Source organism: Oncorhynchus kisutch, linkage group LG28 (assembly GCF_002021735.2).
Source record: "Oncorhynchus kisutch isolate 150728-3 linkage group LG28, Okis_V2, whole genome shotgun sequence".
In the NCBI taxonomy this organism is placed as follows: Eukaryota; Metazoa; Chordata; class Actinopteri; order Salmoniformes; family Salmonidae; genus Oncorhynchus; species Oncorhynchus kisutch.
In genome coordinates, this window is record NC_034201.2 from 35,218,291 (window position 1) to 35,235,183 (window position 16,893).

Consider the following 16,893-nt stretch of genomic DNA (forward strand, 5'->3'; position numbering starts at 1 on the left):
GCCAGAATCCTTTGGGGCATGGAAACGTTGCTCAATTGGTATCTAGGCTACCTTACGTGTGCCAGGAAAACATTCCCCACACCATTACACCACTGCCACCAGTCTGTACTGTTGAAATCAGGCATGATGGGGCCATGGACTAATGCTGCTTACGCAAAATTCTGACATTGTCTGGTCCGACGAACCGGGATTCGTCGGACCAGACAATGTTTTTCAACTCCTCAATTGTCCAGTGTTGGTGATCACGTGCCCACTGGAGCCACTTCATTTTATTTTAGGCTGATAGGAGTGGAACCCGGTGTGGTCATCTGCTGCAATAGCCCATTCGTGACAAGCATCTACAAGTTGTGCAATCCGAGATGCCAACACCACTGTTGTACTCTGACGTTATTTGCCTGTTGTGGCCCACCTGTTAGCTTACATGATTCTCGCCCTACTCCTTCGACCTCTCATCAACAATCTGTTTTCACCCACAGGAGTGCCATTGACTGGATGTTTTTTTGTTTGTTGCACCATTCTGGGTAAACCCTAGACAGTGCTGTGCGTTTTTAAGGCCGGACGTTTCTGAGATGTTGGAACCGGCGTGCCTGGCATCGACGATCATACCACGCCCAAAGTCACTTAGATTACTCCTTTTGCTCATTCTAACGTTCAACGAACAGTAACTGAATGCCTCGATGCTTGTCTGCTTGCTTTATATAGCAAGCCACGGCCATGTGACTCTGTAGGAGCGAACCATTTTCATGAACAGGGTTGTTTACCTAATAAACTGGCCACCTTGTGTATATTACTATATAACTGTATAAGATAACATTTTGGTCCTCAGCAGAACTCAATGGAAGTGTGACATTTGTGCTAATTCTAACGCAAAATTATGACCTCAACAGTGGAAAAAAAGCTGACTACAGCTGACAACCGCTCCAGCAGTGCACCCTGAGAAATCTAACAAGATTTTGCGAGTGAGCAGCAAAAGGAACAAGGAAAAAGTGATCGCTGCAGGGCAGAGTGAGTGGTCTCCAACTCTCCGACACTCTACAGCTGATGGGAAACCCAGTAGGAGTGGGGCTGAGAGCCAAGCGAGATTAGATAGAGGCTGTGTCTCAGGCACCCCATTTCATTATAGAGTGCACTGCTTTTGAACAGGACTCATACGGCTCTGGTCAAAAGTAGTGCACAATAGGGAATAGGGTGCCATTAGAGACACAGCCAGAGAGAGAGGGAGTGGTTTTCCCATTACGATGACTCACACTCTGATAGCAGAAAAATTGGAACATGATTTGTGCAATAGAGACCATAAGGACAATTCAATTATGGGGATTTACCAGAGTTGACTAATATATATCTACTATTCCACAACTTATATACATGTAGCATCATGTTGTTTTCTCAATTCTTATACCAGAATGTACATTCATTCATTAATTAAATAATCGGTTCAGGTAACACTTATGCAATTTGTTTCTCTCAACATGAAACCTAATGTCATGTTCTAGGCATCTGTACAGAGCATCCTTGATACATAAATCAGGGCAATGGCAACACATTCTGATTGTAGTCTATGCCATTTGATGACGTAACTGACATAGTATTTTCTGTATGAGTGACTGAGTTTGGGGACCTTTGGAGACAGGTGCTGGACAGGAATAACAAGGACTTGTGTTCAAGTCCCACTGCAACCAAAACAAAAGATACAATCAAAAAGCGCAAAGTAAAATGGATACAGGCAGGAGCTCTAGACTGGGCTAGCTTTTCCATTTACCCGCTTCACCTCTAATTCTTTCTGAAGCTTTTCTGCTCTCGACTTTTCGAGGAACAGATTCTGCTCAAGTTGCCGAATACGGGCATGCTCCAATTTCGTCTGAGTCTACAGAGAGGGAGAGAGAAAGGAGAGAGACAGGAGGTGGAAAAAAAAGACATAGAAGGACAGAAACCTGTACAGGTTGAAGAGACGTGTGAAATACACATCACATGGGATTCTCTGTAACAGCAGTCAACAAATTGAAGGAAGAGACATTTTCCAGACAGAAACACTGAAAATGTGAAACGTCCCTCTGTCTGTCTTTGCTCACTTACTGTTTGACTCGCTATATGTTTGGCACAGCCTTTTGGTCACTCTAACATAACTGTTGTTATTAGCCTACTAGACTTTAATTAACAGCTTTCACATTGCACTAAGAGCCAAATTTGATCACTTTTGCTAAAGTAATCTTATAAACACACATTCTCATCCCTTCAAAACATGTTTATAAAACTGTTTATCTAAGCTTTTTACCAAACGCTAGACAAATACCTCAAGGTCTCCTTTGGTGATGGACTCCTCCTCCACTCTGAACTGAAGGTCTTCCACTTTCCTGTAATAACACGTCGGCCACTAGGTGTCAGGAAAGTGCCACAGAAGAGCATCACAACCCGACAAAGGCTTTCATTCAAAGCAATTTACAGTAGTGACTGCATACATTTTTGGCATTCATATTTGAGTCCTGTGGAAATTGAGTCCTGTGGAAATTGAATCCAATGACCTTGGCTTTGCTAGCACCACTCTCTTGGCCCACTTGAAAAACTGCATACAGTATGTAAATTCAATCTCTTGAAGTACACTTGATTGAGCATGACCAGTGCAATGGAACCAATGGAATAGTCCCCAAAGTAAAAAATCCTCCCACCTTGAAAATTGGACATGCTAAATCAAGCTCACTTCAAGTATATGAAAGATTTTTTCAATACTGTTTTTTTTTTCTGGGGGGGGGGGGGGGGGGCACGTGCTAGCTTATAACTATGAGTTAAATATAACTATACTGAACAAAAATTTAAAGGCAACATGCAACGATTTCAAAGATTTTTATTTTACCTTTATTTAACTAGGCAAGTCAGTTAAGAACAAATTCTTAGGCTGTCATTGAAAATAAGAACAGTGGGTTTACTGCCTGTTCAGGGGCAGAGTGACAGATATGTACCTTGTCAGCTCGGGGATTTGAACTTGCAACCTTCCGGTTACTAGTCCAACGCTCTAACCACTAGGCTACCCTGCCGCCCCATTTTACTGAGTTAAGGTTCATATGAAGAAATCTGTCAATTTAAATACATTTCTTAGGCCCTAATCTATGGATTTCACATGACTGGGAATGTGGATATGCATCTGTTGGTCACAGATACCTTTAAAAAAATGGGCCTCACGATGGGCCTCAGGATCTCGTCACAGTATTTCTGTGCATTCAAATTGCCATCGATAAAATGCAATTGTGTTCATTGTCTGTAGCTTATGTCTGCCCATACCATAACCCCACCGCCACCACAGGGCACTCTGTTCACAATGTTGACATCAGCAAACCGCTCACCCACATGATGCCATGCACGTGGTTTGCAGTTGGGAGGCCAGTTGGACATACTGCCAAATTCGCCAAATTTTCTAAAAACGACGTTGGAGGCGGCTTATGGTAGAGAAATGAACATTAAATTCTCTGGCAACAGCTCTGGTGGACATTCCTGCAGTCAGTATGCCAATTGCACGCTCCCTCAAAACTTGAGACATCTGTGGCATTGTGCTGTGTGACAAAACTGCACATTTTAGAATGGCCTTTTATTGTCCCCAGCACAAGGGGCACTGTGTAATGATCATGCTATTTAATCAGCTTCTTGATATGCCACACCTGTCAGGTGGATGGATTATCTTGGCAAAAGAGAAATGCTTACTAGCAGGGATGTAAACACATTTGTGCACAACATTTGAGAGAAATAAGCTTTTTGTGTATATGGAACATTTCTGGGATCTTTTATTTCAGCTCATAAAACATGGGAGCTAGACTTTACATGTTGCGTTTATATTTTTGTTCAGTGTATAAGAAATCTAAGATGCTATGCATTTGGTTTGCTAACTTGCTAGATAAGTGGCTAGATGTCAAGATCAAGCTTCTTGGTTACAGCAAAGACATTCAATCCCCTCCTGGAGCAAGATCCCTGTTGACTAAACAGTTTTGTGCACATTCGGTAATACCGTTTAATAATACCGGTATGGTACAGAAACGGTATGAACATACCGCCCAATCCTAGCAGCTAGTTAATAAACGGTTATGTCTTTCAAAAACAGGGCATATGACAATGACAATGAGCTAGAAATGTTCTTCTTAGTACCCCAAATGGATTCTGTTTTAGAGTGTAGGTGTGCAGAAGTTTTTAATCTACAGGTCACAGGAAGGTTTTTGCATTAGTTTCAATGGCCAAGATGTGAATAAGGTCTAAGGCAATAATAATATCCTGTTGTCATATTTTTATTTTATGACAACAGGATATTGAATAGGGATACCTATATTAAAATAGGATATTAAATTGCTCTGTGAAATGTAGTATTTATATATTTATGTGTCACATCTTGTTCACAAATGATTGCCCTAACAAGGCCAAACCAGCCAGATTACTCCATAGAAATCCCCAACATTGTACCTTTTCTCTTCTTCAAGCTGATTGGCTAGCTCTACTTTGTCCTTCTGAGTGCTGGCCAACAGAGTTTTGACTTGATGGAGGTTGCTCTCCGTCTCTGTGACATACTGTAATCAGAGAAAACAAACAATATCAGTGATGAAGTGTACCATGCTATCACCAAGAGTGATTTGACAAGTTCTCAGTAAGTAGACAAACACTTCCCCCTACTAATTTAGGCCTGGTTCACATGTACAGTGACAGAAACATTGATTAAATGAATCATGTTTTCATTGTCAAATTGAGCAGATTTCTTTGTCAAGTCTGTAGATTATACTTTAAGGGTTGGTTTTCCGGGACAAGTTTAGTCCTGGACCAAAAAAGCCCTTTCAATGGAGAATTACTTGATGCAAATCCTCGGGCGAACAAGAGCACATTGGAGATGCTTTCTTGACAGGTAAGTAGCGCTGTGAGTCTGGTAAGCAACACTAGGTACAGTAACGGCTAAGTGTGTGTGTGTGTGTGTGTGTGTGCCAAGGACTTACAGCACACACTACTACAATAGCATTCTTTCATTTGAACATCACCATTGAGAATGCTTTTTAGTCCTGGACTATGCTTAATGCACAGCTTAATGTACAGTACACATTCATACTGTGTGACTGACTGATATGTGAAACATCTGTCTGTGGCCTCGAGCAAGGCACTTAACCCTAATTGCTGCTGTAAGTCATTCTGGATTTAAATTTAAATATGCACTTGCTTTTCTCTTATTGCAGTCAAGAGCCCAGCCATTGACTCATCAATATGGGCAGACTAATGGCAGACTAATTTAGGACATTTCCCTGGCTGAGCCAGTGGGTGACAGCATGCAGTGACAGTTACAGCATGCATCTGAAATGGTACCCTATTCACTTTGTAGTGCACTATGTAGGGGAAATGATGCCATTTCAAATACCCGTCACTGCACACAACGTACTCGCACCCATAGGGCTCTGGTGTAACGTAATGCACTATATAGGGGATATGGGGCCTTTTGGAAGCAGCCACACTGTCATCACTGTACCATCGTTATCCCACATTCTGAACAAAACAATCTTTGTCGGGCCAACCTACATTATATAACAACATGCTGGTGCCAGATCTCTTTGTGGTGTGCTGCCAATTCCTATGGCCAATGTGCAATAGCAGCTCAAACAGATCTGGAATCAGACTCAACATGCAGTGGCCCCTGGGAAGAGTAGCTGTTGTTGCTAATGTAACATCTAATGGGGATCTGAATAAACCAATAGACCAAATATTTTCCTTGTAAGGCAAAAAAACATTCTTCCAGCGTTCTGTTTCACACAGTCATCACAGTTTTATTGTTTTTGTGAATCACGTACAAGAAAGGTTTGTGTGGCATGCTATTTAATGCTTTGCCATTGCCACTGTCTTGCTATGGTCTTTCTAGGGAAAAATATGAAGTTCTCTAAACTTTATAGTGAAATAAATGCTAGTTTATTTCCTAGCCGTGTGCCTTTGACACAGCATGGTGAGAGACATAAACTTTGGTATGGCTAGCCCAAGGCCAAGATCCTCTTTCTTTGCACTATAAACACTGTCACCTGATTGGTTGAGAGCACTGGACTTACTTCCCTTGGCCACATTCGTTTTGCATCGCGGGTGGGCGGAGTTTGCACATTTTAACCCGTTCCATTAGTGAACTCGCCAACCACCTAGGGCAATGCAAAACGAGTGTGCACCTTGTCTAGCAAAGAGACATCATGGAAGATAACATTCCACTTTGAATTGCTTCATGAATTTGAGGCTCGGGCTTGTTTATGAACGATGCAGATCTCCAGGCGAACCATTATTCACAGGCTAGTACATCTATGAGTCTAGTAAACAATGCTAAGTACAGTATAGACTAAGTAAATGTGTATGTGTGTGTGTTGATTTATTTGCTTGCATGAGTATGAACATGTTTGTATGTGTGTGTACTGTACATGTGTAAATGTGTACATGTGCATGCAGACATTCTTGTGTCAGTCAGTTCCAGGGATGTACAGCATTATACATCTGCTCCACTACACCAAACTATTTTCAGTCCAAATAAATCCCAAACAGACTGGCACTCAGGCTACTGCCTACCTGCAGGTGCTGGGCCTTGAGGGCGTTGAGCTCCTTCTCTACCTCACAGATGTGGCTGGTGGCCTTGGCCACCTCGGCCCGCTCCAGGTCCCGCTCGGCCAGCAGCTGCTCTATGTGCTGCTGTTTCTCCTTCAGTGCCTCCTGCAGCGCAGTGGTGCCAGAGATCTTGCGGGCATAGCGCGACGACGTCTCCGTGAGCTATGGAGGGGGAGTGGGGAGGGAGGTGGTGGGGGAAGGAGGTGGCAGAATGAGAGAATAATGGAGTGAGAGAAGGAAGAAGTGAGGAAAAAATGTAGAGGAAGGGAGGCAGAGAAGGAGATAGGATTAGAGGAAATGTGTCTTGTAGCATTACACATGAACAAATAGATACATACTTAATTAAAAATACAAGGAAAAGGAGTGCTTACATTACCAAATCACATTAGTTATTTTTATTCTGCATGGATCAGTGCTTTCATGATATGGTTGGATTAGGTTGAGGGCTTTAATTTAGTCTTGGAGCATTAGAAAAACAAATTAGGAGAAAACTAAACATAAATACAGGTCTGGACCATGGGTGGGCAACATATGACACCATGCCGGATCCGGCCCACAAGCCAAACTGGGTCCCGCGAGGGCATGTTCACACACACACACCTGAGGCAACGAAAGGTATAGTGACTATGTGACTACAGAAGACTCTGTTTGATGACAATAGAGAAGGTGTGTCTGTATTGTACATCAGCCCTAGGGCAAGCACTAAGATGACCGCCTGAGTGAGAGCATGCCAGACAGTTATAATTAGAGCGTACTAATGCTGGCTGATGGGAAACGGTTAATTAACCCAATGTGCTACATGCACATCCTATGCCTACTCTTCCAAATATGTCACCTGACTGACAGGATGGGGAGGGAATTCAGAGTACACAGAGACATTTACATAAATACTCATAAGATACCAATACTATCTCGTTGTTTCTCTTGTGTATGTATGTGCTGTTCCTCAATAGCCAATGTGTTTTTAGTATTCTATGTAATGTGTCTCTACTGCGTTCATCTGTGATTTTTTTCTCTTAACATCTTTCTCTTTGGCCAAATACCGTATGTTTCTTGTTTCATGTATTGCATGTCTCCTTTGTCTTTCATGCAAACATTCCTCTTTGTCCTCTCTAAATCTCTCTAAATCTTTTTCTCTCTGTCTGTCTCTTCCTTTCAGTCTGTTTGTGTGTGTCAGATTTCTGAGGGTCTGCAACAATGTGGAGAATGCAGTTAAAAACTTGTCCTATAAAACACTTTGGGATCGTTGTCCTCTCTGATCAAGTACCTGGGAGAAGTTTTTAATGAATGTGCACATACAAGCCCATTAGACGTGCAGTTATAGTCATGAAAATACATTGGTGTGTGTGTGTATGTATGCATGTGTATCTCTCACCAGGCCAGTGCGGCTTGGCCGTCCGCCCACCGAGGAAGCCACAGAGCTAACAGAGCTGATGGATGAACTGCTGGGGCTGTGGGCTAGCGACGACACCCCCATGGCCATCCGCTTGCTCTTCTTGGTCTTGGCTGGGCTGGTGGAGGGGAAGCCGATGCGGATCACCTTGTGGATGGGTGCGAACAGGCCAAACCTGGGCGGACACTGGAAGTACCTGGGTTAGAGGAGAGGAGAAATCTCGGTACCAATTTATTTGGATAGTCCATCTGTAGACTATCAGTAACATTTCAACGAACTATCTACTAACCCTAACCTTAACCCTTAGTTTAACCATTATTCTAAACCTAGCTTTCTTAATTTTTTACCGTTGTCTAAATTGTAGAATAATAGTGAAGACACCAAAACTATGAAATAACACATATGGAATCATGTAGTAACCAAAAAAGTGTTAAACAAATCAAAATATGAGATTCTTCAAATAGCCACCCTTTGCCTTGATGACAGCTTTGCACACTCTTGGCATCTCAACCAACTTCATGAGGTAGTCACCTGGAATGTATTTCAATTAATAACAGGCGTGCCTTCTTAAAGGTTATTTTGTGGAATTTCTTTCCTTCTTAATGCATTTGAGCCAATCAGTTGTATTGTGACAAGGTAGAGGGTATACAGAAGATAGCCCTATTTGGTAAAAGACCAAGTCCTTATTATGGACAGAACACCTCAAATAAGCAAAGACAAATTACAGTCCATCATTACTTTAAGACATGAAGGTCAGTCAATACGGAACATTTCAAGAACTTTAAACGTTTCTTCAAGTGCAGTCACAAAAAACAAAGCGCGATGATGAAACTGGCTCTCATGAGGACCACCACAGGAATGGAAGACCCAGAGTTGCCTCTGCTGCAGAGGAAAAGTTCATTAGAGTTAGATAAGACCAAATAAAGACCAAATTAATGCTTCACAGAGTTCAAGTAACAGACACATCTCAACATCAACTGTTCAGAGGAGACTGTGTGAATCAGACCTTCATGGTCAAATTGCTGCAAAGAAACTACTACTAAAGGACACCAATAAGAATAAGAGACTTGCTTGGGCCAAGAAACACCAGAAATGGACATTAGACTGGTGAAAATTTGTCCTTTGGTCTGGATTCCAAATTGGAGATTTTTGGTTCCAACCGCCGTGTCATTGTGAGACGCGGTGTGGGTGAACAGATTATCTTTGCATGTGTATTTCCCAACGTAAAGCATGGAGGAGGAGGTGTTATGGTGTGGGGGTGCTTTGCTGGTGACACTGTCTGGGATTTATTTAGAATTCAAGGCACACTTAACCAGCATGGCTACCACAGCATTCTGCAGCGATACGCCATCCCATCTGGTTTGGGCTATCATTTGTTTTTCAACAGGACAATGACCCAACACACCTGTTGTGTTGGGTCATTGTGTAAGTGCTATTTTACCAAGAAGGAGAGTGATGGAATGCTGCATCAGATGATCTGGCCTCCACAATCCCCTGACCTCAACCAAATTGAGACGGTTTGGGATGAGTCTGACCACAGAGTGAAGGAAAAGCAGCCAACAAGAGCCTAGCATATGTAGGAACTCCTTCCAGACTGTTGGAAAAGCATTCCAGTCGAAGCTGGATGAGAGAATGCCAAGAGTGAGCAAAGCTGTCATCAAGGCATTAAGAAGGAAAGAAATTCCACAAATGAATGTTTAAGAAGGCAAACACCAGTTAATTGAAATACATTCCAGGTGACTACCTCATGAAGCTGGTTGAGAGAATGCCAAGAGTGTGCAAAGCTGTCATCAAGGCAAAGGGTGGCTATTTGAAGAATCTCAAATATAAAATATTTTGATTTGTTTAACACTTTTTTGGTTATGACATGACTCCTTATGTGTTATTTCATAGTTTTGATGTAGTCACTATTATTTTACAATGTAGAAAATAGTAAAAATAAAGAAAAACCCTTGAATGAGTAGGTGTTCTAAAACTTTTGACCGGTAGTGTATTACTAAAATGTAAACTTGTGTACTTGCTACGTCTCGACCACTACCTCCGGAGGTAGCGCACGACACTTGCCCGACAGTTGCCCCCCTTGAAGCAGGGTAGTGTAAACAGAATTGTCTAGTTGAGCCAACAGCCCTACAGTAAAAATGGAAATAGCAGAGCAATGTTTTTGAAACATATTCAATTCATATATTTGAGACTTGTTTTATTAAGTTTTTACCTGAAATTGCAGTAACAGCCTGATATATTCTGAAATTGTTGCAGTAACTGCCTGATATATTCTGAAATTGTTGCAGTAACTGCCGGCTGCACTGAGCCACATAAAACTATGAAAGCCCATCCCCATCACCAAAAACATGTCAAATGATCATACAAATAGTAACATTATGTGGTGATTTCAGAGATGGCACGACAGGTCCCAGAGAGGTGGCACAACAGGTCCCAGAGAGGTGGCACGACAGGTCCCAGAGAGGTGGCACGACAGGTCCCAGAGGGGTGGCACGACAGGTCCCAGAGGGGTGGCACGACAGGTCCCAGAGGGGTGGCACGACAGGTCCCAGAGGGGTGGCACGACAGGTCCCAGAGGGGTGGCACGACAGGTCCCAGAGAGGTGGCACGACAGGTCCCAGAGAGGTGGCACGACAGGTCCCAGAGAAGTGGGGGGGAAATTATTTTCCTGATCTGGTAGTAGGCTAACCTGACCAACTCTGGATCCTAGTGGTAGGGTATGACATTGTAATAAATCAGCTGTAAAAAAAAAAAAATTATACGGGCTATGATGGGAACAGATTATTTTTCTAATCAGGTCATATGGTAAAAAAAAAAAATAAGTCCTGGAAAAACTCCTGGCCCTAGGGAGGATGAAAAATCAGAACCCTTTACATAGACAAAGAGACAAAAACTGCAATTGGACAAAAACGAAAAGGTTTCAGCTTGCTGTATGCAGGCTTGCACCGTGTAGGCCTTTCCATTTGTAATTACAAATATTCTCATACAGTATGTCATCATGTTTGTGTTGATTGATTCATTCCAGTCAATCATTTTGGATTAAAAAGGCCAAGGTAGCCTAGCCACCCGAAGTATGAATATAAACCAAATTTGATCAAATTCTAATTTTCTCAGAACACAAATAAATGTGGCCTATTTTACGCTATAAATATATAGCTTAGGCTATAAAAACACGACGTTACATTTTCCCTGGCTGAGATGTGAGTAAAGCGCATACTGTAGGCTTCTCTAGGCTACATGCAGCTGTGGTTGTTATCAGTAGGCTACCGTTGATCAGACTGAAGCACAGACTAACTGTATGTTGACAAATCATGAGGCTTAAATTTTTAATGTTTTTGCAGCAGATATGGGTTTCCATATAAAACAGCTTGTTGTTGTGAATTCACTTATACCGTATTGTGGCATTTATAATATACTACTGTAAAATGCATTGCAATGTGATTTGTGACAAGTCATGTCTAGTTGTTGTCGAGTATTCCCTTACATCAACAGGTATTTTATTAGAAATCAGTCACTTTGAGGGTGGAAACCATGGTTCTGGTTAAGTGAGTTGCAATATTTGCAGTGGTGAAATCTTTCAAAAGCATGTTTCAATAAATCAAATATGAAAGTGGAGGGAACTGGAGCATGGTTCACTAGTTTATGCCTGCACAGCTACTGTTCCATCTCAAAACAGAATGTGACATTCATTTTGTAATTAGAAGAAGAGTGAAGCAATATTCTGTTTGCACGGCGATTCATGTTTTCACCATTTTGAAAATAATTCAGTTTAATATTGTGTTACAGAGGGAGCGCCTAGCTCTAATCTACCATACAGAGGAATTGCAGCTAAAATTAGAACGATGCCGTCTTGTCTGACACTAAACCACACATAATTGATTTTTGAAGACACTACTAAGTCTACAGCTAGATCTGCCAGACAGGTGTGTGTGTGCATGTGAGAGTGTGTGTGAGTGTAGGACAGAAAAGGAGAGTGAGAGACAGAAAAATAGAAATAAAGAATGAAAGAGAATGATAAAGGGGGAATAGAGGAGGAATACAGAGAGCTTACAGCAGAGATCCAGCAAGAGAATGAGAGAGTGCACACATGCAAGGGAGTTAAATCAAGCAGGAGAGGAAGATAAAGAGAGACAGACATAGAGAAAAAGAGGGAAAGAGAGAGAGAGATGGGTGACAGACGCTGTATACCTTGTTCCAGCCACTGCACCGTCGTTCTTCCCCAGGGGCTCGTCCAACTCCACGCCGCACCACTCACCCTTGGCAAAGTCAGTCTCCCCCACGTAGCGCACCACTCCTGTCTTAGTGCCCCCCACCTGACAAGACAAAGGAGCATGGTGAACAAGTGCAACATCTTGGTAATGATCATGTCCAAAATACACTGCATGGTAAGAGAAAATATAGAAAAACTGCAAATGCGGTTGTCACAACTTCCGCTGAAGTTGGTGCCTCTTCTTGTTCGGGCGGCGTTTGGCAGTCGTCGTCATCGGCTTTCTAGCTGCCACCGATCTACGTTTCTTTTCCCATTTGTTTTGTCTTGATTGTACACACCTGGTTCCCATTACGTTACGTTACGTAATTTATTCCCTATTTAACCCTCTAGTTCCCACATGGTTTTGTGCGTGTTTGTTCTTTGTGTAATGTTCAAGACTTCTGTGAGCTGGTGTGTTTGCCCTGCGTGGATATATTATTTGTTTCTTTTCGTGTAAAGTACGTCTTTTACTCAGTTCTATGTCCTGCGCCTGATTCCGTCCTACCCGCTGCACATTGACACTTGACAGCGGTGTACGTGAGGTTGTCTTTCTTTTTCTTTTTGCTTGTTTGTTTTTGGCATATGTGGCCCCCAAATGTTGTATAGTTTTAAAGTATTATAGTGTGCAACATACTTTTCCTTCTTCTCATAAGCAACTGTGGTAAAGATTACAGGTTTAAAAATAAGGTATGTATACCACAAAAAAGGTAACAATAACCAATAGGCTACTTTCAGTGACAATGGAGTCTTGCCATTTTAGGTGGAAGCGGAGTGTTATGCATTAATACTGTATCCCATAGTGACACTAAAGGACGTCAACACATAAGGGTGAAATCAGACAGGCATCTTAGTGTCGCGAGGGGAGACTTCGGCGTTGACAACTCGGAGGTGACAATGGAGCGCATGACTGGAAAAGCTGACATGGCCTACATTCGGGTGCCTGAAAAGAGGTCACAGCCAGTTACGCTAGTGCGATCAGACAGACTGAGGGATAGACAGAGAGCAGGTTCAGGGGGTTTGAGAAACACAAAGACCACCATGCTACTTTGGGGGTGATCAGTCTCGGCTCAGTGCTGAGTCTCTCCCATGCCGTAACACAAATGACTTCACCTCTAAATTATGCATTGAACGCACCACCACCATGGGATGCAAATGCAGTAACAGTTACAAAATATTGCAGCTGAGAATGGAAATGGCCAGTTCAAGTGTTTAGACGTGATAATCTGAAAACATAAACCCTACTGCTTTATCATTTCTTTCAATTACATTTTCAACAAATGTGTAATTAGACAACCTCAACGTGCCTTCAGACTGAGTCATCTCTTCCCCATCTCTGCCCCAGGAGGGTCAGGAGCAGGAATGGAAAGAAGAACAGGAAAGATGATAAAGAAGCGTATTCACTAGGATCACATTTCTCAAGTAAACCGCCCAACCCTGATTACCCAAAACAATAACCTAACAAACAACCAACAATCATTGTCCTAGAGGCCAAACAATGACATCTATGCCAGCGTGTATCTCTTACTCAAAGCCCTGCAAGGAGCAGGACAATGAAATTGAGTCTAAATTCACATGTGTGTGGTTTTAATCTGATGTTAAAAGCTGGTAAAGCTTTCACTCTCTTTTCAATCCCCCAAAGGACTTTCCTGTTCTTTCACAGCCATATTGTTTCGCTTCTGACTGTGAGGATATATTTTTCCAAACAGAAACTTTCTGTCCAAAAATGATGCAGAAACATTAATCCATGCTTTTGTCACTTCTAGGTTAGACTACTACAATGCTCTACTTTCCGGCTACCCGGATAAAGCACTAAATAAACTTCGGCTAGTGCTAAACATGGCTGCTAGAATCTTGACTAGAACCCAAAAATGTGATCATATTACTCCAGTGCTGGCCTCTCTACACTGGCTTCCTGTCAAGACAAGGGGTGATTTCAAGGTTTTACTGCTAACCTACAAAGCATTACATGGGCTTGCTCCTACCTATCTCTCTGATTTGGTCCTGCCGTACATACCTACACGTACGCTACGGTCATAAGACGCAAGCCTCCTAATTGTCCCTAGAATTTCTAAGCAAACAGCTGGAGGCAGGGCTTTCTCCTATAGAGCTCCATTTTTATGGAATGGTCTGCCTATCTATGTGAGACGCAGACTCGATCTCAACCTTTAAGTCTTTACTGAAGACTCATCTCTTCAGTGGGTCATATGATTGAGTGTAGTCTGGCCCAGGAGTGGGAAGTTGAACGGAAAGGCTCTGGCGCAACGAACCGCCCTTGCTGTCTCTGCCTGGCCGGTTCCCCTCTTTCCACTGGGAATCTCTGCCTCTAACCCTATTACAGGGGCTGAGTCACTGGCTTACTGGGGCTCTTTCATACCGTCCCTAGGAGGGGTGCGTCACTTGAGTGGGTTGAGTCACTGATGTGATCTTCCTGTCTGGGTTGGCGACCCCCCTTGGGTTGTGCCGTGGCGGAGATCTTTGTGGGCTATACTCGGCCTTGTCTCAGGATGGTAAGTTGGTGGTTGAAGATATCCCTCTAGTGGTGTGTGGGCTGTGCTTTGGCAAAGTGGGTGGGGTTATATCCTTCCTGTTTAGCCCTGTCCGGGGGTGTCCTCGGATGGGGCCACAGTGTCTCCTGACCCCTCCTGTCTCAGCCTTCACAAGGCTTACGGTGCCTTGTGAAAGTATTCACACCCCTTTACTTTTTCCACTTTTTGTTGTGTTACAGCCTGAATTGTAAATGTATTCAAATGAAATGTTGTGTCATTGATTAACACACAATACACCCATAATGTCAAAGTAGAAATGAAAAGCCTTGAGTCAATAAGTATTCAACCCCTTTCTTATGGCAAGCCAAAATATGCTTAACAAATCGTATTATAAGTGGCAAGGACTCATTCTTTGTTCAATAAAAGTTGTTAACATGATTGTTTTAATGACTACCTCATCTCTATACCCCACATTCAATTATCTGTAACGTCCCTCAATCGAGCAGTGAATTTCAAGGATAGGTTCAACCACAAAAACCAGGGAGATTTTCCAACACCTAGCAAAGAAGGGCACCGATTGGTTGATTTGAAAAAACACAAAACAAAGCATGGTGAAGTTATTAATTAGGCTTTGGATGGTGTATCAATACACCCAGTCACTACAAACTCAGTTCCCGGAGAGGAAGGGAACTGCTCAGGGATTTCACCATGAGGCCAAAGGTGATTTTAAAACGGTTTCAGTCTGATTTCCAACAGACACTGGGAGTCGAATTCACCTTTCAGAAGGACAATAACCTAAACCGCATGGACAAATCTACACTGGAGTTGCTTACCAATATGACATTGAATGTTCCCGAGTGGCCTAGTTACGGTTTTGACTTAAATCGGCTTGAAAATGTATGGCAAGACATGAAAATGGCTGTCTAGCAATGATCAACAATCAACTTGACAGAGGTTGAAGTATTTTATCCCGGAGTGCAAAGCTCTTAGAGACTTACCCAAAAAGACTCAGCTGTAATCGCAACCAAAGATGCTTCTACAAAGTATTGACTCAGGGCTGTAATAGTTATGTAAATTAGATTTTTCTGTATTTAATTTTCAATACATTTGTAAAGATTTCTAAAAACATGTTTTCACTTTGTCGTTATGGGGTATTGCGTGTTGATCTTTTAAAATTTGTTTTAATCCATTTTGAATTCAGGCTGTAACACAACATGTGTAACAAGTCAAGGGGTATGAATACTTTCTGAAAGCACTGTATATACTGGGAAAAATGAGCTCCAAATCACAATTTGGTAACACTTCCTATTGATACCATCTTCATATGTATTCAAATAATTGAGCTATGCATAATGCATTATAAGGCTGAATAATGCCTTATGAAGCAAAATGTTATAATGCCCTCACGCTGTTCTCATCACGTTGTAATGCAATATAAAGAGGAAGAGGGAATTCACAGGGAATGACATTCACAATCATATAAATAATACTCGTTTTTTTGTGTGAATGTAGTAGCCTAGAGAGGGAAAATGTCTGTCACTGAAACGAGTTGGGGAGAACAGCTCTTTGTTCAATTCACAACATCTGACTCATGACTACTGCCCCAGTGTTTGGAATCACATCTTCTCCAGACTGATCCCGAAACACAGAGGCCTTTTTGTGAGTGGGTTAGAGAAGAACCTACTGTAATTTCCTTAATGGAAAGAGCAAAACTTATTTACAGCACACTGCCCTTATGGATAACATGTCATTGTCAGCACAGGACAGTTTTTTCCAGTGGATTACACGTTTGTATTCATCAAATGCATACAAATCAGTTGCACTGTTTCAAGAGCTAACTGCAGATGTTTGAGGATGAAAACTGCACAATTAATGTTGAGGATTGTGAATTGATCCATAAATAAATGTTAATAATAATAATAATACATTTTTAAAGATAGTCATCAACAGTGCCAATGTGAGTCAAAACAGGTTGAATGTGTGATGAATGCCACTCTATCACATCCACAGTAAATCACTGAAAACAGTGACGCACATATCACATATGGTGCGCATTTGTATGTGAAATACGAGTACTGTCACTGGAACATCCTCACTTCCTTGCTTCCTGCCTCCGAGAAGAGAAGCTCCAACTTGACAAGGCAGACGGACACATTCATCACCCGTGAATCTACACAGAGATA

The 16,893-nt window shown here is 42.2% G+C and overlaps 1 protein-coding gene across 4 annotated transcripts in view; it reads right to left on the bottom strand.

Annotated features, from left to right (window-relative positions):
- The window catches only part of clip2 (CAP-GLY domain containing linker protein 2), a 59,767-nt gene that overhangs the window by 12,015 nt on the left and 30,859 nt on the right, over positions 1–16,893 (bottom strand). For 2 of the 4 annotated variants that reach the window (XM_031807931.1, XM_031807932.1), the window contains exons 4-8: positions 12,164–12,288; positions 7,958–8,171; positions 6,547–6,744; positions 4,438–4,541; positions 2,291–2,351 (exon numbers count right to left, since the gene is read on the bottom strand). In XM_031807931.1, coding sequence (XP_031663791.1) covers positions 2,291–2,351; positions 4,438–4,541; positions 6,547–6,744; positions 7,958–8,171; positions 12,164–12,288 — 702 coding nt within the window. Of the gene's footprint in view, positions 1–1,759; positions 1,865–2,290; positions 2,352–4,437; positions 4,542–6,546; positions 6,745–7,957; positions 8,172–12,163; positions 12,289–16,893 lie in introns of all 4 variants that reach the window. The other 2 variants (XM_031807930.1, XM_031807929.1) reach the window with 2 other exon arrangements.